This window comes from Apodemus sylvaticus, chromosome 3, assembly GCF_947179515.1.
Source record: "Apodemus sylvaticus chromosome 3, mApoSyl1.1, whole genome shotgun sequence".
In the NCBI taxonomy this organism is placed as follows: Eukaryota; Metazoa; Chordata; class Mammalia; order Rodentia; family Muridae; genus Apodemus; species Apodemus sylvaticus.
The window spans coordinates 157331253-157357234 of NC_067474.1; the positions used below are offsets into that span (position 1 = coordinate 157331253).

At 40.3% G+C, this 25982-nt stretch overlaps 1 protein-coding gene across 1 annotated transcript; it reads right to left on the bottom strand.

Moving 5' to 3' along the window:
• Positions 1 to 7687: 7687 nt before the first annotated feature.
• On the bottom strand, positions 7688 to 10184 carry LOC127680396 (PRAME family member 12-like). Its single transcript, XM_052175863.1, has 3 exons — positions 9898 to 10184; positions 9032 to 9613; positions 7688 to 8255 (listed from the first exon to the last, which is right to left on the bottom strand). Exons 1-3 carry the CDS (start codon positions 10182 to 10184, stop codon positions 7688 to 7690), a joined length of 1437 nt encoding a protein of 478 aa, XP_052031823.1.
• Between the last annotated feature and the right edge of the window lie 15798 nt (positions 10185 to 25982).

Here is a 25982-nt window from a genome sequence, read left to right on the forward strand (position 1 = left end):
GAGGTCTTGGGAAAGAGGGAGTACTTATATCTCTCTGGGAACAGGAAATAGAATAGACTTGATCACAGGTAGTCGGCTTGGTGGACTGATGTGGGTAGGGATGGATCAGGTGGCAGATGGAACAACGCAGAAAGAGAGGGGAGGAAGAGACAGAGAGAGAGAGAGAGAGAGACAGAGAGAGAACAGCTAGAGAAGAAAAAATTGGGTACAATTTGAAGGCAATAGGAAAACCTAGTGCAGAGGTATCTTCCTAGAGTCTGTGAGAATGACCCTAGCAGCATTCCTAGTAAAGAAGGATAAGGAGAATGAACCCACCAAGTTTTGTGACTAGGCAAGATTTCTAGGGATTGGATAGGGGCCCCAAGATATCCACAAATCTTTGACTTATGACCTGACCCACCTGCAAGATGTATTGGGGCAAAGGCAGTTCACACATTCTAGGAGTAGCCAACAGATGACTGGTATAATTTAAGGCCCAGGCCATGAGAGAGAGGTCATGGTCTACACTGCTTAGATGGCCAGAAACTGGAGGTTTGATAGCCCAGAAATGTATTGTAGAAGAAAATATGACTAGCAGGGCCAGAAAGTCAATGAGATAATTTCTAATGACATTCTGCTATATGAAGATCTGTCCCCCACTCAGTAGTCATTAAAAAGGTTTGCTTCAGCAGCTGATAGGAGCACATGCAGAAGCCAACCCTCAAATATTAGGCAGAACATTGGGAATCCTGCAGAAGTGGGGAAGGAGTGTAGGAGCCAAATGGGTCGAGGAAACCAGGAGAATGGATCCCAAGAATCAACTAAGAATAGCTGACATGAGCTTACACATACTGAAGTGGTAACCTCAGAGTCTGCGTTAGTCTTCATGACATCTTCTGCATACATGCTATGTTTTTCATTGGTTTGGGTTTTATTGGATATCTAAGAGCAGGAGTGAGGAAATTTCTGACTCTTTTGCCTATTATTGGGGCACATCTCCTCCTACCGGCTTGCCTTTCCTAATCCTGATATGACAAAATGTGCCTAGTCTCCCTCCATCTTTTTTTTATGTCATTTTTGGTTGCTATCCCTCAGAGGCCTGCATATTTCTGAATGGGAACTAATGTGTTGTGGATATGGGGGAAAAGGAAATTTCAGTAGAACAGGAGTAGAGTAAATAGAAGTTGCATTGAGGAATGTATTATATGAGAGGAAAATAAAATTAGAAAAAGAAAAGCAGGAAATAGAAAAGTAGTGGCATGTGGAAGAAAGATTGCCAGGGCACAAAAATTTCTATGTGCTCTACCAAAGGCCTCTGCCTCCTACTGCCTGACAACTGCATTCCTTTTAGACAGGACAGATTTTTGGATCAAATTTTTGCTAGGCTGTGGGTGCACATCTTTAATACCAGCACTTGGGAGGCAGAGGTAGGTGAGGTGGATTTCAGAGTTCAAGGCCAGCCTGGTCTACAGAGAAAGTTTAAGGACAGCCTGTACTACACACACACACACACACACACACACACACACACACACACACACACACACACAAACCCTGTCTCATTAAACCATTTTTTTTGCATTTTTAATTTTTAATGTTGGTATTTTTTTTATTCGATATAATTTATTTACATTTCAAATGATTTCCCCTTTTCTAGCCCCTCCACTCCCCGAAAGTCCCGCAAACCCCCTTCTTCCCGCAAACCCCCTTCTCTTCCCCTGTCCTCCCAACCACCCCTTCCCACTTCCCCGTTCTGGTTTTGCTGAATACTGTTACACTGAGTCTTTCCAGAACCAGGGGCCACTCCTCCTTTCTTCTTGTACCTCATTTGATGTGTGGATTATGTTTTGGGTATTCCAGTTTTCTAGGTTAATATCCACTTATTAGTGAGTGCATACCATGATTCACCTTTTGAGTCTGGGTTACCTCACTTAGTATGATATTCTCTAGCTCCATCCATTTGCCTAAGAATTTCATAAATTCATTGTTTCTAATGGCTGAATAGTACTCCATTGTGTAGATATACCACATTTTTTGCATCCACTCTTCTGTTGAGGGAGACCTGGGTTCTTTCCAGCATCTGGCAATTACAAATAGGGCTGCTATGAACATAGTAGAACATGTATCCTTATTACATGGTGGGGAGTCTTCTGGGTATATGCCCAGGAGTGGAATAGCAGGATCTTCTGGAAGTAAGGTACCCAGTTTTCGGAGGAACCGCCAGACTGATTTCCAGAGTGGTTGTACCAATTTGCAACCCCACCAGCAGTGGAGGAGTGTTCCTCTTTCTCCACACCCTCTCCAACACCTGCTGTCTCCTGAATTTTTAATCTTAGCCATTCTGACTGGTGTAAGATGAAATCTTAGGGTTGTTTTGATTTGCATTTCCCTAATGACTAATGAAGTTGAGCATTTTTTAAGATGTTTCTCCGCCATCCGAAGTTCTTCAGGTGAGAATTCTTTGTTTAATTCTGTACCCCATTTTTTAATAGGGTTGTTTGGATTTCTGGAGTCTAACTTCTTGAGTTCTTTATATATATTGGATATTAGCCCTCTATCTGATGTAGGATTGGTGAAGATCTTTTCCCAATTTGTTGGTTGTCGATTTGTCCTCTTGATGGTGTCCTTTGCCTTACAGAAACTTTGTAATTTTATGAGGTCCCATTTGTCAATTCTTGCTCTTAGAGCATACGCTATTGGTGTTCTGTTCAGAAACTTTCTCCCTGTACCAATGTCCTCAAGGGTCTTCCCCAATTTCTTTTCTATTAGCTTCAGAGTGTCTGGCTTTATGTGCAGGTCCTTGATCCATTTGGATTTGAGCTTAGTACAAGGAGACAAGGATGGATCAATTCACATTCTTCTGCATGCTGACCTCCAGTTGAACCAGCACCATTTGTTGAAAAGGCTATCTTTTTTCCATTGGATGTTTTCAGCCTCTTTGTCGAGGATCAAGTGGCCATAGGTGTGTGGGTTCATTTCTGGATCTTCAATCCTGTTCCATTGATTCTCCTGCCTGTCACTGTACCAATACCATGCAGTTTTTAACACTATTGCTCTGTAGTATTGCTTGAGGTCAGGGATACTGATTCCCCCAGATTTTCTTTTGTTGCTGAGAATAGTTTTAGCTATCCTGGGTTTTTTGTTGTTCCAGATGAATTTGATAATTGCTCTTTCTAACTCTGTGAAGAATTGAGTTGGGATTTTGATGGGTATTGCATTGAATCTGTATAGTGCTTTAGGCAAAATGGCCATTTTAACTATATTGATTCTACCGACCCATGAGCATGGGAGGTTTTCCCATTTTTTGAGGTCTTCTTCCATTTCCTTCTTCAGAGTCTTGAAGTTCTTGTCATACAGATCTTTCACATGTTTGGTAAGAGTCACCCCAAGATACTTTATACTGTTTGTGGCTATTGTGAAGGGGGTCATTTCTCTAATTTCTTTCTCAGCCTGCTTGTCCTTTGAGTATAGGAAGGCCACTGATTTGCTTGAGTTGATTTTATAACCTGCCACTTTGCTGAAGTTGTTTATCAGCTGTAGGAGCTCTCTAGTGGAGTTCTTTGGGTCACTTAGGTAGACGATCATGTCGTCTGCAAATAATGATAGTTTGACTTCTTCCTTTCCAATTTGTATCCCTTTGAACTCCTTATGTTGTCGAATTGCCCGAGCTAGTACTTCAAGTACAATATTGAAAAGATAAGGAGAAAGGGGGCAGCCTTGTCTGGTCCCTGATTTCAGTGGGATTGCTTCAAGTTTCTCTCCATTTAGTTTGATGCTGGCTACCGGTTTGCTGTATATTGCTTTTACTATGTTTAGGTATGGGCCTTGAATTCCTGTTCTCTCCAAGACTTTAAGCATGAAGGGATGCTGAATTTTGTCAAATGCTTTTTCAGCATCCAATGAAATGACCATGTGGTTTTGTTCTTTGAGTTTGTTTATGTAGTGGATTGTATTGATGGATTTCCGTATATTGAACCAACCCTGCATTCCCGGGATAAAGCCTACTTGATCATGGTGGATGATCGTTTTGATGTGTTCTTGGATTCGGTTGGCAAGAATTTTATTGAGTATTTTTGCATCGATGTTCATAAGGGAAATTGGTCTGAAGTTCTCTTTCTTTGTTGGATCTTTGTGTGGCTTTGGTATCAGCGTAATTGTGGCTTCGTAGAAGGAATTGGGTAGTGTTCCTTCTGTTTCTATTTTGTGGAATAGTTTGAAGAGTATTGGTGTTAACTCTTCTTTGAAGGTCTGGTAGAATTCTGCACTGAAGCCATCTGGTCCTGTGCTTTTTTTGGTTGGAAGACTTTCTATGACTCCTTCTATTTCTTTAGGCATTATGGGACTGTTTAGATGGTCTAGTTGGTCCTGATTTAATTTTGGTATTTGGTATCTGTCAAGGAAATTGTCCATTTCCTCCAGATTCTCCAGTTGTGTTGAGTACAGGCTCTTGTAGTAGGATCTGATGATTTTTTGGATTTCCTCAGTTTCCGTTGTTATATCTCCCTTTTCATTTCTAAGTTTGTTAATTTGGATACTTTCTCTGTGCCCTTTGGTCATTCTGGCTAAGGGTTTATCTATCTTGTTGATTTTCTCAAAGAACCAGCTCCTGGTATTGTTGATTTTTTGTATGGTTCTCTTTGTTTCTACTTGATTGATTTCGGCCCTGAGTTTGATGATTTCCTGCCTTCTACTCCTCCTGGGCGAAATAGCTTCTTTTTGTTCTAAGGCTTTCAGGTGTGTCATTAAGCTGGTAATGTATGCTCTCTCCATTTTCTTTTTGGAGGCACTCAGGGCTATGAGTTTTCCTCTTAGCACTGCTTTCATTGTGTCCCATAGGTTTGGGTATGTTGTGTTTTCATTTTCATTGTGTTCTAAAAAGTCTTTAATTTCTTTCTTTATTTCTTCCTTGACCAAGGTATCATTGAGTAGAGTATTGTTCAGTTTCCACATGTATGTGGGCTTTCTGTTGTTTCTGTTGCTATTGAAGACCACTTTTACTCCATAGTGATCAGATAGGAGGCATGGGATTAGTTCGATCTTCTTATATTTGTTGAGGTCTGTCTTGTGACCAATTATATGGTCGATTTTGGAGAAGGTACCATGAGGTGCTGAGAAAAAGGTATATTCTTTTGTTTTAGGATAGAATGTTCTATATATATCTGTTAAATCTAATTGGTCCAAAGCTTCAATTAGTTTCATTGTGTCCCTGTTTAGTTTCTGTTTTCCTGATCGGTCCATTGAGGAAAGTGCAGTGTTGAAGTCACCCACAATTATTGTGTTAGGTGCAATGTGTGCTTTTAGTTTTAATAAAGTTTCTTTTACGAAAGAGGGTGCCCTTGCATTTGGTGCATAGATGTTCAGGATTGACAGTTCTTCTTTTTGTATTTTTCCTTTGACCAGCAAGAAGTGTCCCTCAGGGTCTCTTTTGATGACTTTGGGTTGAAAGTCAATTTTATCTGATATTAAAATGTCTACTCCAGCTTGTTTCCTGAGACCATTTGCTTGTAAAATTGTCTTCCAGCCTTTTACTCTAAGGTAGTGTTTGTCTTTGACCCTGAGGTGTGTTTCCTGTAAGCAGCAAAATGTAGGGTCCTGTTTACGTATCCATTCAGTTAGTCTGTGTCTTTTTATTGGGGCATTAAGTCCATTGATGTTAAGAGATATTAAGGAATAGTGATTGTTACTTCCTATCATTTTTGGCGTTATTTTTTAAATTTTAATGCTTAACTTCTTTTGGGTTTGATGAAAGGTTACTATCTTTCTTTTTCCAGGGTGAAGTTTCCCTCCTTGTATTGGTGTTGTCCTCCTATTATCCTTTTTAGGGCCGGGTTTGTGGATAGATATTGGGTAAACTTGGTTTTGTCATGAACTGTCTTAGTTTCTCCATCTATGGTGATTGAGAGTTTTGCTGGATATAGTAGTTTTGGTTGGCATTTGTGTTCTCTTAGAGTCTGCATGAGATCTGCCCAGGACCTTCTAGCCTTCATAGTCTCAGGTGAAAAGTCTGCTGTGATTCTGATAGGTCTTCCTTTATATGTTACTTGACCTTTTTCTCTTACTGCCTTTAGTATTCTTTCTTTGTTTAGAACATTTGGTGTTTTGATTATTATGTGACGGGAAGTATTTCTGTTCTGGTCCAGTCTGTTTGGAGTTCTGTAGGCTTCTTGTATATTCATGGGCATCTCTCTCTTTAGGTTAGGGAAGTTTTCTTCCATAATTTTATTGAAGATGTTTGCTGGCCCTTTAAGTTGTAAATCTTCACTCTCATCTATGCCTATAATCCTTAGGTTTGGTCTTCTCATTGTGTCCTGATAGGTTTGCAGACAAGTTCTTCTTGTCCTCTGAGAGGGTCTACCTTTCAGCTGACTCAGACAGATATAGACACACATATCCAAACAGTGGATGGAGATTGGAGACTCTTATGGAAGAAAAGGATTATGGGCCTAGAAGGGGATAGGAACTGCACATGAAGGCCAGAGTCAACTACCCGGGACCTTTGGGGTTCTCAGTGTCTGAACAACCAACCAAAGAACATACACAGGCTGGACCTAGCCTCCCCCCTACCCCCCCCCACACATATGAGCAGATGTGCAGCTTTGTCTTCATGTGATACCCAAAACTAGAATGGGAGTTCTCCAAAATCTGTTGCCTGTATTTGGATATGTTCTTCTAGCTTGGCTTCCTAATCTGAACTTAGTGGGACAGGCAGTACCTAGCCTTGAAGGGACTTAAAATGCCAGGGTGGACTGATAATGGGGATGGGGGGCACCCAATCATGTACCAAGGAGATGGGGGAAAGATTGGGGGAAGGGATGACCAGGAGGGAAGCAGTGAGTGGGATGTAAAGTGAATATGTTTAAAAAATAAGTTAATAAAAAAGAAAAAGAAAAGAAAAAACAAGAGTGTAGGACTAAACCTTGTGTCCAAAGGTGCTTTAAGTCTTTCTTCTTTGAGGACATGGCAAGAATCCATATATTCCCTAACACAGGGGAAGTATATATCCTGAGAGGCAACCACAGTTTGCTGTAATCTTCCAGCAAATTCCTCTGCCAGCGAAGAATTCAGACATCTGCCAGTGGTCTATACCAACCTAGTACTGGAGTCCAAGGTGTGTACCACCACAATGTTACTAGTTTTATTATTTAAAATATATTAATTTCTATTTCTTTTGCATCATGTGTATGGTATGTGTATGTGCAGAAAAAACATACACATACAAGTCTTCTCAGAGACCACAAAATGACAGATCATGTGGTGGTTATGGGCATGAAAAATAAAACAATCCTCCCCAGGAAGAGCACCAATCAATCTTAAACTATGAGTCATCTCTCTAAGAGAATCTTTGTAATGATTTGAACAGGATTTCTGGAAGCTGAAGTGTATATAATCTTGAAAACCAGGGCATGTTATTCTGAAAATTCTGGGAAGGTGAAGGGACAGAGGGAAGAGAAGAATATGTGAAAGGCAGACCCAACAGTGAATACTGTATTCAAATCTCTTTGAGTGTGTCAAGGTGGGTCTGTACTGTTGACCTTAGACAGAAAATAAGCCCTCATTCTCCAGATCAGTATTTCTCCTTCAACTATGACCCAATGAAACAATCGTCATTCCCAAGTACCTCCAAAAAATGCTGAAATACACATGCTTTATCTGGAATGAGTCACTTGAGTTCTGGCTTTCCTTTCTCAGAGCCCAGAAGTGACCACTCTCATTGGCAACAGAAACATAGTGTGGCCTCCATGTTGTAGACACAGAGTCCTCCACAACCTGCACAAATGTTACTCACAAAGTAGATCTCTTTTGGCTGTCGTAGAACATTGAGTGTGACCATTAGCTCAGAACAATATTGTGCAAATTTTTGTGGGAGGACATTACCTAATTCATCATAGACCTCATAGGGGGCAGAGTACATTTCCTTGGTCAGCTGTCTCAGGTTCGCAGTATGCTGCAGTAGCTTCTTCAGGCTGTCCTTAGATAGGAAGTTCATCTGAAAATCAACCTCAGTGAGCTGGGTGCATTGGCTCAGAGCAGGCAGGAGGACATCGATTTGGAAGTCCGTGATCATACTGCCCTTCAATTCTAGCTTCTGCAGTGTAGCTGTCAGTTTTTTTAGAAGGCTTCCTAGAAATTCATGACTTAAATTTATAAAGTCGATGCCACTCAGATCCAGGTGTTTGAGCTGATGGACTCTTGGACACTGGGACAGACAACTCATATCTGATTCTGATAGCTTGCAGCGAGTGATTGCAAGGGTCTCTAAGGGATTCTCTAAGCACCTAAAGAGAGACAAAGAAGATCATCTCCTTAAACTTCAATAGAGGTACACAGAGGGCAATGATTCCAAGAAAATAGGCTATTTATGTCTAAGGTCTTTATGTGTTCATAATGAAACTCAAGAGTAGAATGCTCCGTGATAGAGAGTACCAAATAAGTCTTGTCACTATAAGCAGAGGATACAAAACATCATCATGACTACTTTTGCCTGGAGCTCTACAGTGCCCTCTGCACTTAAAAGCACAATACTACATCAGTGGACAGATGATATCAGAAAGCAAAACCCAGTAGGACTATCTTGGAAAGACCTAGAACCATTCTCGTGTGTGACAAACTTAATATCATGAGGCCCACCTCCATGGCATGAACTTGGTCCTGTCCACAGAGCTTCCCTGAAGCCACAATGACTCTCAATCATTACTCAATCCCTACCTGTGCTCAGATAGCCTCAGACTCATGGGGAGACAGAAACAGATGGAAAGTCTTCGTACAGTTCTCAGGACAGAACTGACATGGGGCAGAAAGTGGTATAAGCTTTTGTAGTCTCCATAGATCTGTTTTTGCTACATCTGGATCCTAGCAAAGAACTTTTCTAAATAATGGACACATACCTGGCAGTCTGAGTTTACTGAAGTGAGAACTCAGGATGTAGAGTATCATAGGTCAAATCCATATAAATCCAAGATTGTCTGGGAAGCCACAGTTGTAGACTGACCTTTCATGTAACATAGACAGGCTTTGATCTGGCCCCTGGATAAAGCTCTCTATTCTTACTCACCTGAGTACTTGGTCCAGATGTTCATTCACAAAGCAGACATCATTCAAATAGAGATGCTGGAGCTTGTGGAGTTTGGAGAAATGGGGAATGATCATTCTTATACACCAGTCTTCCATCTCTTTATTTCCAGACTGTTCCAAAGATATGTGGACATTATAGAGAAGGAGTTTTTGAAGGTTTCTCATCTGGTCCAGGTCAGAGGATATCATTGCAAAGGTGTCCAGGTCGAAATGCTTATATATTTCCAATTCCTGGATAGAACTTGGCTCAACTATATCCAGAAGATGCCATGGGTGGTAGTGAGGGTTGGGCAAAAACTTCACCTTCTGACAGTTTACCTGTATATCTTTTCTCTTCTTTGCCCACTCATAAAAATATTCATTGTATTCAAATGTATGCCTGAGGTTCACATTAATGTTTATCCACACAGTCACAGCCTGTGTTCCCCATTGTATGGGATGATTCCTCAATAATTGTGTCTCGCTAAAGTCTGGAGGGCAGGCACCATCCTCTATTCCATCCCACGCATTCCAGAAATTATGGTTGGCATCTCGTAAATCAAGCACTTGTAGGTTCCACCTCCTGTGGATCAAATGGGAAAAAAATTCAGACGACAGAAGAGGCAATGTGTAAACAGATTGGACCTACAACACAAAGACCCTTGAGGGAAGAGGCCGGGACAAACTCATTGCATATTGCCTGCATCTCTTCTATGCTATGCTGTACACAGCACTTTCCCTTTTTCTGTTTCTCTCTTAAGAGATAGTGACATCAGAACTCTCCAATTCAACTTGGACCACATTGTGAATACTTCCATCAATCCATACACTTCCCTCCCATCCCCATGCTCCCTTGATGTCTCTTACCTGGGTCGAACTTTTTGTCTCATCTGTAAATCCAGGCCATCTAGCACAGCTTTCAAGGTCTCCAAGTCAGGAGTCTTCATCAGAGCTCCCACAGGAAGGCATGAGAAGGGCCAGGCTGCCACCATATGCCTCAGGATGTTATGCTGTTTGCTGCTGAATACATCCTTGAAGAGTGGTGGGAAGAGCTCGTTGTTCATGTCCTGTAGAGCATTGATGGACAAGGCTTCATCTTTCAGCAGGCTATGTCTCGCCAGCTGCTGGAGTGTGGGAGGGGTCTTGAAGTTCATTATGGCTTTCCTGTGGGGAGATACTATGGAAATAGGGAGATAAGGGAATTATTTCAGGGAAAACACGTTTTAGCTTGCCTCCTTCCCCACTAATTGTTTAAATCAAACTCAGTCACTGTTCAGGCAATGTCATAAACCTGTATTTCCCATTAGACACTATTTTTCTAAGAGCCACATTTCCCTTAAGGGCCTTCTGGAGATTAAAAAGCACCCATTTCAACCCAATCATTCTATAGCTCCCTTGCTGGGAAGCTGGTATCAGGACATTTAATCTGATTCCACACTTTTGTGTGAAACCATCTACATTATTTCTGATAACCCTAAGAAGCAAACTTAAAGGTCCCATACCCAATCTATATATGAATTCAATCAATGGAACTGTTTGGTAGAAGGTGTGATATGGACTTTGTTACTTTAACTTTCTTAAGTTTTAGACCCTGTAGCCACACTGAGGTGTAATCTATTGTTTAGAAGACTGAATTTTGAGAATTGTCAATTTGATGCTTTCATGGGAGTCACAATTTTCTTCATTTTCACTCTAAATCTATAATCTTCCTTGTGAATTAGGAAAATTTAAGTTATACTGCAGATATTGGTAAGAAAATAAGGTGCTTCCTTAGTGGGCCAAGTCCTTGAATATTACATACTTGGCTCTCTATAAATGACACAAGGCAGTTCATCTTGAGGTCTCAGAACTCAGGAAGGGAGGCAGCAGAATCAGTCTTTCATGACAGCTATATATGGAGTTCTAAGCTAACCTGACTTAAATCACATTCTCTACTTCAAAACAATCACACCAAACAACGGACCAAAAAAATTAAAATAACCAAATATTAAAAATACTAAGATGAAATGGGAGACTGGATTGATGGGTGAGATGGGGCATCTTGATGGATTGAATGACTTACCTGATCTGCACACTTCTTTCAGGTTTTCCTACTCTAGCAGGAACAGGCAGTCCCTCCTGGTTCCAAACCTCAGATTGTTTTGTGCAGCCATACCGAATCTTATATCCACATTTCCTCACACCTTATCTTTTTTAGCCCCACCTCTCAGCAACAAGCTACCAACTGGGTCATGAAGTCTCCACCCATTTAATTATTTTGACCTTTACATCTTTAGCTAGATTAAATCACATTTATATGTGGGAATGTTTAAAATCAGAGATTCTGGTCAAAGTCTCAGACCTTCCATGATGTTTCTACTCGAACTCTGAGCTCTGAGCTCTGAGATTACTTGCCATAATGAACTACAGATTTTGGAAGTTTCTTCTCTGTTTGAGACAGGGATTTCTTGTGTAACTGTGTCTGTCTTAGATGGAACTCACCATACAATCTGGGCTGGTTTAAATTCATTGTATAGACTCTGCATCATCTTTCCCTATAATTCAACTATTAGGTAGGTTTGAGACATAACACCTGGATTCTCTTTTGCTCTCCTTCCCACATTCCATCATGGGAGACTTACTGTGCTGATCAGAAAGGGCCTTTTCGTGAAGCAGCAGTACTTAGGAGAAGCATGAGTGACATCAAGGCACACAAAGTATTATGAGGAATTTCTGAGAAGCAATCACAAGTGAATGGATGAAGAACAGTTATCTAACATTGTTCTGGCTTTTGACTGGAGTTGAAAGGGGGCAGGTTCAGGTGGTCCCCATTGTTGTCTCAGTTCACAGTTTATAAAGTTCTTTGAACCCTGGGTCTGGCTACACATTGTTGGAAAGCCCTTTTCTTACCTCCAGGGGGAGGTGATTCTAGAGCCTGCTCCTTCTTTTTCCACTAATTCCTGCAATGGCCAATGAGTGGTACTCTTGGTACCACTGAGTATGGATACTGGTGGTATCCTGAGCATGAGTGAATTCTGTACATGTTGCTCAGGGTTCTAATTTTTGCCAGACTCATCTGAGGCCTAGGCTTCTAAACCTTTCACTGCAGTTACATGAACCAATTAAACTAATCCTCATTGAACCTTTTCAAAGTGGTTATTCCATCTTCTTAAACAGGATGACCTGTAGTCCAGTCTGGTTTCATATAGAATATGGAGAGGAATGGCTATGAACATCCTCATCTTCCAGTCTCCACCTCTCAATCTTCTGGATGCATAGGGAGGTAGGTTATGAGCTGGGCCTGATTCAGGAATCTAGCCTTGTGCCTAGGACAGAAGTCATTGTTGAAAATCAGATATGTCAATTCAAAGGTCCTTAGTTATTACAGGAGAGTGCAGGCCTGGTGGTGTACACCTGCCTCTGGGAGGCACGGGGCTGAACAGAAGAAATTCACTGCAGTCTGGTTACATAGAGGTTCCTTATCATAGCGAGATACATCTGGGTGACATCAACAAAAAGCCACAAAGTATCTGCCAAGGCCCAGGTGTCCATAGGGGTGTCATTGAACACCTGTGGGTCTCAGAGTCCTACCAAGCTGATCTACATCTTCAGTCATTGACAATGTGATATAGGACCCAGATCTCAGTCAGAGAGTCTTTCAGAATTGCAAGTAGCCAAAATGGCTCAGAGAAATTCTTTTCTTCCTCAGATGAGCATATTAAATATCTGTTATTGATCCAGCCTCAGTGTTGTACAAAGAAGGCTAGAGAAAGACCATTGTAAGTTCATGGCTTGCCTTGTGTATAAAGTTGATTATATGGTACTCTGGGAAGTTTGTTTTGTTTTATTTTTAAACCAAAAATATAGAAGCAACCAGGCATGTTGACTTTCATTTATTGTTCCAGCACATAGGAGGCAGAGGCAGCTAGACTGCTCTGTTAGTGGCCACCCTGATCTACATAAGGAGTTTACAGGTAATAATCAATGAAGCTAGACCATACCTGGGATAAAATGCTGGTAATTAATGACTAATTATAATTAAGTGGGATGGTAGAGGAACATGCATTTAACCCTAGTGTCACAGAGCCAGAGGCAGGCAGATCTCTGTGGTATTGATTGCAGCCTGGTCTACATAGCTATTTCTAGACATCAAGAGTTATAAAAAAAACCCCTGCCTTGGAAAAATAAGGTTCATTTTGTTTTACCTAGGCATATTGAAATAGTAAGAAATAATTCAGAAGATGCCTGCTTATTCTTCAGATTTATCTCTTAAGAATTTCTTTGGGGGTAATATACAAATAAATAAACAAAAGAGCACATTTAATTTTGGTTTTGAGATGCACAGTGTTGTATACTTACAGGTGGAGGCAAAAGAATCAGGAGCACATAAAAGGTCATGCTGGCCCTATTTGTAATTGCCAGATGCTGGAAAGAACCCAGGTATCCCTCAACAGAAGAGTGGATGCAAAAAATGTGGTATATCTACACAATGGAATACTATTCAGCCATTAGAAACAATGAATTCATGAAATTCTTAGGCAAATGGATGGAGCTAGAGAATATCATACTAAGTGAGGTAACCCAGACTCAAAAGGTGAATCATGGTATGCACTCACTAATAAGTGGATATTAACCTAGAAAACTGGAATACCCAAAACATAATCCACACATCAAATGAGGTACAAGAAGAAAGGAGGAGTGGCCCCTGGTTCTGGAAAGACTCAGTGAAACAGTATTCAGCAAAACCAGAACGGGGAAGTGGGAAGGGGTGGGTGGGAGGACAGGGGAAGAGAAGGGGGCTTGCGGGACTTTCGGGGAGTGGGGGGGCTAGAAAAGGGGAAATCATTTGAAATGTAAATAAATTATATCGAATAAAAAAAAAAAAAAAAAAAAAAAAAAAAAAAAAAAAAAAAAAAAAAGGTCATGCTGATCTAACTTCAGGATCTCCAAGATAATTAGGAGGGCTCCTGGTGAGGATCCAATATTGATGGTGTAGCGGAGGCCTGGAACCAGCCCTATGACTCATTATAAAGAACCTTTGTAAGTGAAGAAGTGTGGACAGAGTGGAGCTGTGGGGCATACTGTGACACACTACAACTGCCACAAGCTGTTCTCTATGCTGTATTTTTATTTTTGGTTGGTTTTTGTATTTCCTTTTCTTTTGGGATGGAGGTTCCAAGGCAGAGAGCAAATATGATGGAAGAATGAGTTGACAGGGCCTGAGGTGCTTAATGTAAAACACACAGAGACCCAAGAAAAAGTTAAAGAGAAGAAATACCTTTTAATTACTAAAACTAAATACTAATTATTTAGTAAATTCTAGTTTAGTTATTAGGCATTAATAACTAAAATACTGTTTTTAGTTGGACTATTTATATTTTAGATGTCTAGTTTTTTTGAGTTCTTTATATATTTTGGATGTTAGTTCTCTATCAGATGGGGAATTGGTAACACAATTTTCCATTCTTTAGCTGCCCCTTTCTCTGACTATCACAGTTCTTTGTCTTATAATAATTTTTCAGTTTCATTTAGTAATTGGTGAAGTTTTTCTCTAAAATAATTATTTATCTTAAGAATATTGTATTTATATACTGCATACTGTAGCTGTCTTTAGACACACCAGAAGAGGGCATCAGATGTCATTTTAGATGGTTATGAGCCACCATGTGGTTTCTGGGAATTGACCTTAGGACCTCTGGAAGAGCAGTCAGTGCTCTTAACCACGGATCGGATCCATCACTCTACCCCATAATCTTTTTATTCGATATATTTTTTATTTACATTTCAAATGATTTCCCCTTTCATGGCTCCCCACTCCCTGAAAGTCCCATAAACTCTATTCCCTCCCCCTGTTTCCCCATCCATCCCTTCCCACTTCCCTGTTCTGGCATTGCCCAATACTGCTGCACTGAGCTTTCCAGAACCAGGGGCCACTCCTCCGTTCTTCTTGTACATCATTTGATGTGTGGATTATGTTTTGGGTATTCAAAGTTTCTAGGCTAATATCCACTTAGTAGTGAGTGCATACCATGATTGATCTTTTGAGACTGGGTTACCTCACTTAGCATGATGTTCTCCAGCTCCATCCATTTGTCTAAGAATTTCATGAATTCATTGTTTCTAATGGCTGAATAGTACTCCATTGTGTATATATACCACATTTTTTTTGTATCCATTCCTCTATTGAGGGACATAGTCAAGATGGCCATGTTGCCAAAAGCAATATACAGATTCAATGCAATACCCATCAAAATCCCAACTCAGTTCTTCATAGAGTTAGAAAGAGCAATTCTCAAATTCATCTGGAATAACAAAAAATCCAGGATAGATAAAACTATTCTCAACAACAAAAGAAATTCTGGGGGAATCAGTATCCCAGACCTCAAGCAATACTACAGAGCAATAGTGTTAAAAACTGCATGGTATTGATACAGTGACAGGCAGGCAGATCAATGGAATAGGATTGAAGATCCAGAAATTAACCCCCACACCTATGGCCACTTGATCTTTGACAAAGGAGCTGAAAACCTCCAGTGGAAAAAACATAGCCTTTTCAACAAATGGTGCTTGTTCAACTGGACGTCAGTAAGCAGAAGAATGCGAATTGATCCATCCTTATCTCCTTGTACTAATCTCAAGTCCAAGTGGATCAAGGACCTCCACGTAAAACCAGACACACTGAAACTAATAGAAAAGAAACTGGGAAAGACCCTTGAGGACATCGGTACAGGGGGGAAAGTTCCTGAACAGAACAATAGCTTATGCTCTAAGATCAAGAATTGACAAATGGGACCTCATAAAATTACAAAGTTTCTATAAGGCAAAGGACACCATCAAAAGGACAAATTGGCAACCAACAAATTGGGAAAATATTTTCACGAACCCTACATCTGACAGCGGGCTAATATCCATTATATACAAAGAACTCAAGAAGTTAGGCCTCAGAAAACCAAATAACCCTATTAAAAATGGGGTACAGAGCTAAACAAAGAATTTTCACCTGAAGAACTTCAGATGGCTGAGAAGCATCTTAAAAAATGATCAACATCATTAGTCATTAGGGAAATGCAAATCAAAACAACCCTGAGATTTCACATTACACTAGTCAGAATGGCTAAGATTAAAATCTCAGGAGACAGGAGGTGTTGGCGAGGATGTGGAGAAAGAAGAACACTCCTCCACTGCTGGTGGAGTTGCAAATTGGTAAAACCACCCTGGAAATCAGTCTGGCGGTTCCTCAGAAAACTGGGCACACCACTTCTGGAGGACCCTGCTATACCGCTCCTGGGCATACACCCATAGTATTCCCCATCATGTAATAAGGATACATAATTTTTTTCTTTTGATTTGTTTCTTGAAACATGGGTTTTAAGAAAGCACCACATTCTTGGCTTCCATGTCACTCCCTTTCTACTTACCCCTGGCCTTGAATTCACACAAATCTTCCTGCTTTTTCCTCCTATATTCTGGGATTAAAGTTATCTTCTATCCCTGTTCACCAAGTGCTACCACAGTATGTCCTATCTAGAACTGTTTGGTCTGTGGGTCTTTCTTGGTTTTAAAGTTATAATTCTCCTGTTAGCTTGTGAAGCCTATCCAAAGTATCCTCTTCCCCAAAGACTCTAATTCTAACCAATCTTATGTAAATTCGTCCCAGTGGGAAGGCATCACCAGGAACATGGAGACCTGTCTTTTTTGTTGTTGTTGTTTGTTTGTTTGTTTGTTTGTTTTTTTGTTTTTTTTTTGTTTTTTTTTTTCTCGAGACAGGGTTTCTCGGTGTAGCCCTGGCTCTCCTTGATCTCACTCTGTACAGGAGGCTGGCCTTGAACTCAGAAATCTGCCTGCCTCTGCCTCCCAAGTGCTTGGATTAAAGGCATGCACCACCACCACCCGTTTTTTCTCTGTCTGTATTTTGATGATAAATGAACTATGCTAATTTTTTCTAGCCCTAATGATTAGAACAGAAAATGTTCTATTTTCACTCAGCACTTACAAACACTGCTTTTGTTTGTTTGCTTGCTTGTTTTGCTTTTTTCAGACACATATTATCACTGGATGTTTTGAAACTCACTATAAAGTCAGATTGGCTTCAAACTCAAAGAACAATTTGCCTCTACCTCCCTGTTGCTGGGAATAAAGGCACACCCAAGAATGGTGGACTTAAAGTGGCATCAAGATCAGCAGTCAAGGCACTTGGGTAACTCTCAGCTCTCATTCCAGCATGGATTGTCTTGAATTCAAGGTCACACTGACAATCTTAATGAGAGTGCAAAAAAAAAAAAACCACAGAAACCATACTGATCCAATTAATATTATGGTCAGCCAAACCTCAGGTTTCTTAGATTGGAGAATCTCTGTGAGTTCCAGGCCAGTCAAGGTTATACAGAAATATCTCATCTAGAAAAGGACAAATAAGTAACCATATATATGAGCTTACATGAGATGAGTTGTCCTGATGGAGCTAAGGGACTTACCTGATCTGGAAACTGGTGAAAGTTCTCTGAACCCAGGCAGGGAAAGGCTCTGACTCCAGGCACCAGCACTCTGGGGTATTCTCTGAAGTCCAAGACTTCTTGTACACTTTTCAACTGGATGCTTTGACTCCTTATATACCTTTCCATTGAACCCTTCCTTTGTAGTCACACCCTCCCACCCAAAATCGGCCTTTGATTAGATAATTGAGAATCCACCCACTTGCCCATTTTCACATTTTGATGGTATAGGTGGTTGAATCAGATCCATAATCAGGGAGAAATTTAGGGCAGACTTATGTCAAGAACTGATTTATTGAATTCCTTTGGTTGAGCCTTTAATCCCAACACTCCTTAAGCAGATGCAGGTGGATGTCTGAGTTCCAAGGCACCCTTGTCTACAGAGTAAATTCCAGGACAGTCAGGGTCACACAGAGAAACTGTCTTGACTACAACAAAGCGAAGCAAAGCAAAACACCCCAAACAAACAGAACCAAAAGACTTTTTAGAGTGAGTCAATGCACAAACACCCAGGTTTTTTATTAGATATTTTCTTTATTTACATTTCAAGTGTTATACCCTTTCTGGTTTTCCCTCCCAAAACACTCTATCCCATCCTTGCATCCCCCCTGCTCACCAGCTACCCCACTCCCACTTCCCTGTCCTGGTTCGCTTATACTGGGGCATTGAGTATGAATATGAATCTACCATTCATCATGATCTAGTGTGAGAGGCACTTCAAATAAGTCATTACCAGTCAATTTCTAATGAGGGAGAGAGGTGAAGCTGTTTATACTTTGGAGTGAATTCTAGCTATACATTTATTTCCAGAGCTCTCTTGGTATTCTGGTACACTTTTTGAATCAGAGGTCCATAGAGTGTCATGATATGCACCCTATAGAGTGAGCACAACCAGCTTCATATATTCTTGCTAATACCTGATATCTCCATTGGTAAAATGTTAATCTGAAATTCTGGCAAAATCCAAAGCCTATTCATGTTACCTTCCCTCAAATTTTGAGGTCTCAGATTTTCTTTTTTTCATCTACATTAAACCTCTATAACTTAGGCTTCTCTGGAACTCATTAGGCATTCTTCAAGTCACTGAGAAAACATTAAGGATTTTTTTCTTTTTCTCTTTTTTCCTTCCTTCCTTCCTTCCTTCCTTCCTTCCTTCCTTCCTTCCTTCCTTCCTTCCTTCCTTCCTCCCTTCCTTCCTTCCTTCCTTCCTTCTTTCCTTCCTTCTTTTATTTTCTCATTCATTTCTTTCCTTTCCTCTTTTCATTTCTGTACCATATTGGATTTTAATGGAATCATTGCTGTGATGAGTAGAAAGTACAGTTGGGCCTCAGTAATCCTCCAGCCCATGTAGATATGTATGTAAATAGAGTGTGTTTATGTTGTTAAGATCTTGTTGCAGGAAAGAATGAACTGAGATACTGGTGAAAACCAGGACTTCTTGTATGCTTGGGTGATGTGCTGTGTACAGGCTGATTTTGTGGCCTGAATTGTACTTCCACCATGGAGTCAGTTGTGCTAAGGTTTGGGGACCTGTTCATGAGGTTGAGAAGGAAGAAACAAAGTTAAGTCCTTCATGGGATTCAATGTGATCTCAAGGCCAGCCAGGGCAATTTATATGACATCTTGTGCTCCAATGGTGGAAAAAAATATGAACAGGCCTATGCAGCTTGCATGGAGTGACTGCCTGGGGTGTATATAGGGTGTGTTCACATTAAGTTGATCTCCATACAGACAAGGTAAGGGACTGAGACCTTGTGGCAAGGTCTTTCATCCAGAGCACTTGGGATTAAAGGCTTGAGCTAGCTCTTGAAGCTTCACTTGAAAACTTTTGTGACAGGTTATTAGAGCTGTCCTTGAAGTCCAGATCATTCTGTCTACGAGTGCCTCCGGACTCATCCTGAAATTCAAGTGTGGATCTGCTTGGTAGTTTAATCTCCTTGATTTTTATTTGTTTGTTTGTTTGGTTTCTTTTAGTTTGTTGGGTATTTTTTTGTTTGATTATTAACTTATTCATTTATTTATATCCCAAACACTGCTCCTTCCAGTCCCTTATCTTGCAATCCCTCCCCTCTCTACTGCTTCCCCTGTGTCCCACTTCATATTGAAAACACAAAAGGTCAGCAGGCTTCCAGGAATCATTTATAAATTAATGGACAGAAGATGATGAGTTCAAGGCTAGCCTGCACTACATGACACCAGTAAAAAGAAAGAAAGGAAAAGCAAAGTAAGATGCTTGGGGAAGAATGGGGAGAGAATGCATGAAAGGGTCTGGTAGGAGAAGAAAGTTGATATTGGGATGTAAAGTGAATAAGTAAACTAATTTTAGGAAGGGTGATGCTTCTTCCATATTTTTGTGCTCTTTTGCTTTGCTTCAGCCAACTTAGATGAACACACAGCTCCCCCTAGTCTGAGTACCAAAATGGTAATACAGTGATCATTCACTTCCTCACTTTGAATCTCTTGGATACTTTGCAATTTTTTTTCATATATGACACCCAAGGCAGATATACAAGTGTGAAAACAATGCCAGAAAGGTTGTGGTTCATAATAATTGAGGCATGACAATGGGTCAAAGTCATCTGCTGTTATGATTTCAAGGTCAATATTTTTTCATAATGACAGGTAATGCCACCAAATACTAAGGCTTTTAAAATAAACTCAGCATATTAACATTTCCATTTGCGAAGATGAGGTTAATAAGTTCCCACACATTTATGATTAGCCTATACTATAAACTAAATCATAGTTCTTTTTTTCTTCTTTTCTTTTCTTTTCTCTTCTCTTCTCTTCTCTTCTTTTCTTTTCTTTTTTTTCTTTTTTTGGATTGAACATTACCTCAGTCTCTGCCCCATTCATTGTGCCTGCATTCCTTTTTGATGTTTTTTTGTTTGGTTGGTTTTTTGTTTGTTTGTTTGTTTGTTTTTGAGACAGGGTTTCTCTGTATAGCCCTGGGATTAAAGGCATGCACCACCACTGCCCGACACCTGCCTTCCTTTTTTTTTTTTTTTTTTTTTGTGGTTCTTTCAAGACAGGGTTTCTCTGTGTATCCCTTGCTGTCCTGGACTACTCTCTCTGTAGCCCAGGCTGGCCTCAAACTCAGAAGCCCACCTGCCTCTGCCTCCCTAGTGCTAGGATTAAAGGCATGTGCCTGGACTACTCTCTCTGTAACCCAGGCTGGGCTCAAACTCAGAAATCGACCTGCCTCGGCATCACAAGTACTGGGATTAATGGCGTGCGCCACAATCACACAGCCTAAATCATATTTTAAACAGCAAAGAAACAAGATTCAATATGCACTCTGCAAAGCTTTATTTGTGACACATGAGCATATCTGATCAAGAATCCCAGATTTTGAGAAAGCAAATAAAGAGATCTGCCAGGAATTCAAAGGTATAAGGTCTACATAGTGAGGGTTTGTCTCAAAAATCAACCAAACACAAAACAATCAGTAGTTATGAATCACCATGTAGTGGAATATGAAAGTCACATACATCTGTTTCTTACAAATAAGGCTTTTATGAACATGGTAGAGCATGTATCCTTGTGACATGGTAGAGCATCTTTTGAGTTTATGCACAGGAGTTGTATAGATGGGTCTTCAGATAAAATTATTTTTTAATTTTTTGATGAACTGACACATTGTTTTCCAAAGTGGTTATACCAACTTGCAATCCCAGCAGCAATGGAGGTGTGTTCTACTTTCACCACATCCTTCCCAGCCTCTGCTGTTGCCCAAGATTTTGATCTTAGCCATTTTGATTGATATAAGGTAAAATCTCAGGGTCATTTTGATTTTCATTTTCCTGATGATTAAGATGTTGAACATTTTTTAAGTGCTTCTAGGCCATTCAAGATTCCTCTGTTGAGAATTCTCTGTTTAGCTCTGTACCCCATTTTCAAATTGGGTTATTTGGAATTTTTGGTGTCTAACTTCTTGGATTCTTTATATATTTTCAATATTAACTTTCCATTAGATGTAGGGCCAGAGACAATCTTTCCCTATGTGTAGTTTTGAGTTTGGTCATATTGAGAGTGTCCTTTTATTTACAGAAGCTTTCCAATTTCACAAGGTCCAATTTTTCAATTGTTGATCTTAGAGCCTGGACCATTGGTGTTCTGTTCAAACAGAGGCAGGCAGATCCTTGAGGGATTGACACTAGACTGGTCTACAGAGCTAGTTCTAGACAGTGAGATCTACACAAAGAAACCCTGCTTTGGAAAAAAGGTTATATTTTATTTTGCCAAGGTGTGGTGATACTGAGATGACAAATCTTTTACGTTCAGACTTCATTTTAGAGAACCCAACTTAAGTTTGAACTCAGGTAAACTAACGAGCTGGTATCTAGATTCCAAGTTGCCCTCTCATCTCCAGGTTAAACCTCCAACAAGAACAGCATCTCCAGGTTATACTCCCAACAAAACCAGTATCTCCAGGTTACATACCCAACAAGAAAAATGTCTCCATGTTATTTCTCCAACAAGCATGCACCCCAGGATATAAGCCCGCCCCTGTCCTGATGACTAACAATACAGAGGGGAAGAGAAGTTAAGTCTCTGATATGGCTCCCAGTACCATCCAATTATGTTAAAGGCCACATGAGCTTTCAAATTAGAGGCTTGCTTAAGTACTCTCTGCTTGCTGCTTAATATAAAGCCTTGCCCTGATAGACATTTGGGGATTTTCCCTCCCATGACCAAAACTATTCTGTGTGATAGGGGTGCATTGGGGTGGGGGGCTAGCTAGCTTAACTGAAGTAAAGACCCTGCTGTTAGTTGCATCAGATTGGCTTCTGTGTGTGTTTTGTGGTACTACTAATATTTCCATGGCACAAAAATACAGTAAGAAATAGTTCAGAAGATGCTTGATTTTTCTCCAGATGTAAACTCTTAAGAGTTTCTTTGAGGTGATATAAAAATAAATAAACAAAAGTATACATTTAATTTGGGTTTTGAGATGCATATGGTTGTGTGGAGTATACTTCCAGGTGGAGGCAAGAGGGTCAGTAGCACATAAACAGTCCTGCTGAACCAAAACTGCAGGGTCTTCAAGACACCAGCCAACATCAGGACAACTGGGAGGAGTCTTGGTGAGGATCCAGTATTGATGGTGTAGCAGAATCCAGAGGCCTAGAACCAGACTTATGTCTCATTACAATGAACCTTTACAAGTGAAGAATTGTGGACAGGGTAGCTTACTGTGTGACACACTGTGACACACTACAGCTACCACAGACTCTTTTCTATGCTTTGTTTTTGTTTTCTTTGTTCATGTTTCTGTTTTCTTTTGGGGAGGGAGGATGCAAAGGCAGAGGGTGGATATGAATGGTCTAGGAGTTGAGTGGGACTGAGAAACTTGCTATACCACTCCTGGGCATTTCTGGGAGACTGGGAGACTGGAGTGTTGAAGTCACCCACAATTATTGTGTTAGGTGCAATGTGTGCTTTGAGCTTTAGTAAAATTTCTTTTATGAATGAGGGTGCCCTTGCATTTGGAGCATAGATGTTCAGAATTGAGAGTTCTTCTTGGTGGATTTTTCCCTTCACCACTAAGAACTGTCCTTTTGTGTCCCTTTTGATAGTCTATGTCTTTTTATTGGGGGAATTGAGACCATTGATGCTAAGAGATATTAAGGAATAGTGATTACTACTTCCCGTTATTTTTGATGTTATTTTTATGTTTGAGTGGCTATCTTCTTTTGGGTTTGATGAAAGAAGGTTGCTATCTTGCTTTTTCCAGGATGTAGTTTCCCTCCTTGTGTTGGCATTTTCCACCTATTATCCTTCGTAGTGCTGGTTTGTGGAAAGATATTGTGTAAATTTGATTTTATCATGGAATATCTTGGTTTCTCCATATATGGTGATTGAGAGTTTTCCTGTGCGGGGGGGGGGGGGGGGGGAAGGGGGGATAGTAGTCTTGGCGGGCATTTGTGTTCTCTTAGAGTCTGCATGATATCTGTCCAGGATCTTCTAGCTTTCATGGTCTCTGGTGAGAAGTCTGTTGTAATTCTGAGAGGTCTTCCTTTATATGTTACTTGGCCTTTTTCTCTTACTGCCTTTAATATTCTTTCTTTGTTTAGTACATTTGGGGTGCTGCTTATTATGTGTTTTTTCTGAGACACGGATTCTTTGTATAGTCCTGGCTGTCCTGGAACTCACTGTGTAGACCAAGTTGGCCTGGAACTCAGAAATTTGCCTGCCTCGGCCTCCCAAGTGCTGGGATCAAAGACATGCACCACCACTGCCTGGCTATAAATAGTTTTAAAAATGAAGAATCGTCTTTTTCAATCTCTACACCATTTTCATTTGGATTCTTTAGATTTTAGACGTTTAGTTTTTTTAAGTTCTTCATATATTTTGGATATTAGTCCTCTATCAGATAAGGTATTGGTAACAAAAGTTTTCCATTTCTTTAGGCTGCCACTTTCCCTGAACCTCAGTGTTCTTTGCCTCTTAATAGATTTTCAGTTTCATGCGGTCCCATTTATTAATTGATGATCTATCTATTATTCTTTGGCTTTGTTTTTTGAGACAGCATCTTTACAGAAACACCTGTATTTTTGGCTATCCTGGAGTTGGCTTTCTATATCATGCTGGCCTTGAACTCACAGATTTTCCTGCCTGTGCATTCCAAGTGATGGGATTAAAGGTATGTTCCATAACTGTCAGCAAATGCCAACACCACATGTCCAATCCAGGACTGTTTGATCTGGCCTTTGTTGGTCTTAAAATTATAATTCTCCTGTTGACATGTGAAGCATGTCTAAACTATCCTAGTTCCCAAAAAACCCAATCTAATTCATTCCCATAGCATTTTTGGTGAATTCTTCCCAGTGAAAAGGGATCACTAGTATGTCTGAGACCTCAGCCTATATTCTGATGATAAATAAATTGTGCTTAGCTCTTCTAGCCCTCATGAAAAGACTGGACTATGTACAAATTAGCACCTACAAATACTCTTTTTGGTTTTGTTTATTTGCGTGGTTGCTTATTTTTCTTTTTTAAGACCCATATTTTCCCTGGATGTTTTGAAATGAATTAAACAGACCAGTTTGACATCAAACCCAGAGATTGACCTGCCTCTGCATCCATGTCTGTCTCTGGAAGTAAAGATATACCCAAGCATGCCAGGCTTAAAGTGACATCAAGGCCAGCACCTAAGGAATGTGAGTAATTTACAGCTGTCATTCCAGCCTAGATCGCCTTGAATTCAACGTCACCATTACATTCTTAATAGGACTGTCTTAAAAAAATAAAACCACAGGGACCCAATAATTAATTGGATATGATTGAGAACACACTTGGATATTATGGTTAAGCAGGTTTCTGAGGTAGGAGTATCTCTGTGAGTTCTAGGCCAGAAAGTAACAAGGTCATACAGAAAGGAAGATCTCCTCACAAAAAGGACCAATCAATAACATATATACAATATTTAAACTGGGTACAAGTATAGACTAGGCTGTATGTGATGAGGTATCCTGACAGATCTGAGGGACTTACCTAATCTGGACAATGTTTGAGAGATCTCCAAATCCAGGCAGGGGAAAGCTGATACCCTAGGTTCCAAGACCCTGTGGGCTTCTCACCATGATTTGACTCTTTCTTTTTGTTTCCCTTATGTTTACGAGTGTCTGCCTGCCTGTATTTAATATTTGTGCACCATGTGAGTGCTTGAAGCACATGGAAGCTAGAAAAGGGCAATGTAATCCCTGGGAATAAAGGAAAAGATACTTGAAAAATTGTATCCACAACAGGTCCTCTGGGAGAACAAACAGTATTCTTAACCACTGAGCCACCTCTCAGTTCCTAAATTCAGATTATTACTTTAGTTCAATAAAAACTAAATTTTGTTTCTTATTTTTAGGTTTGATGCTGTAATGCCAGGAAGTGTTAGTGAACCTAAAAAAAAAAAAAAAACCAGATAGGAGTTGATCTTTTGAAAACCACAACGGGGTCTTTATTCACAAGATAGATCTTGGGCACTCCACCCCACCTGCCAGCCCTGACACAGTAGGACAGGTGTGATGGAGAGGATCCCAGAACATTGTTTGGGGTAAGTTTTTATAGAAAGCAGCAGGCAAGTCGTGAGTGTGCAAGCATCTAATTTGAAAACTACTGATACCTTAAACATAATTGGCTGTTTCGGGGAGTCAAACCATAAACTTAATTTTTGTTTTTCTCTGCATTGATAGCCATTAGGCAGGGGCAGGCTTGTAATCTGGGACTGCAGATTTGTTGAGGGAATAACCTGGAGACTGGCGTTAGATGTTGGATTTGTTGGTGGTGGGTAGGCTGGCGATGGAAGTGTCATTGCGGGTTAGCCTAGAGTATGGAGCTAGCTTTGGGTTTTTGTTGGGTGGGTAACTAGGATACTAATGTTATTTACCAGCCTGTTAGTTTACCTGAGTTCAAGTTCTCTAAAATGGAGTCTGAACTTAAAAAGCTAGTCTCTCAATGCATGTGAGCATGCCACAGCACTCCTAC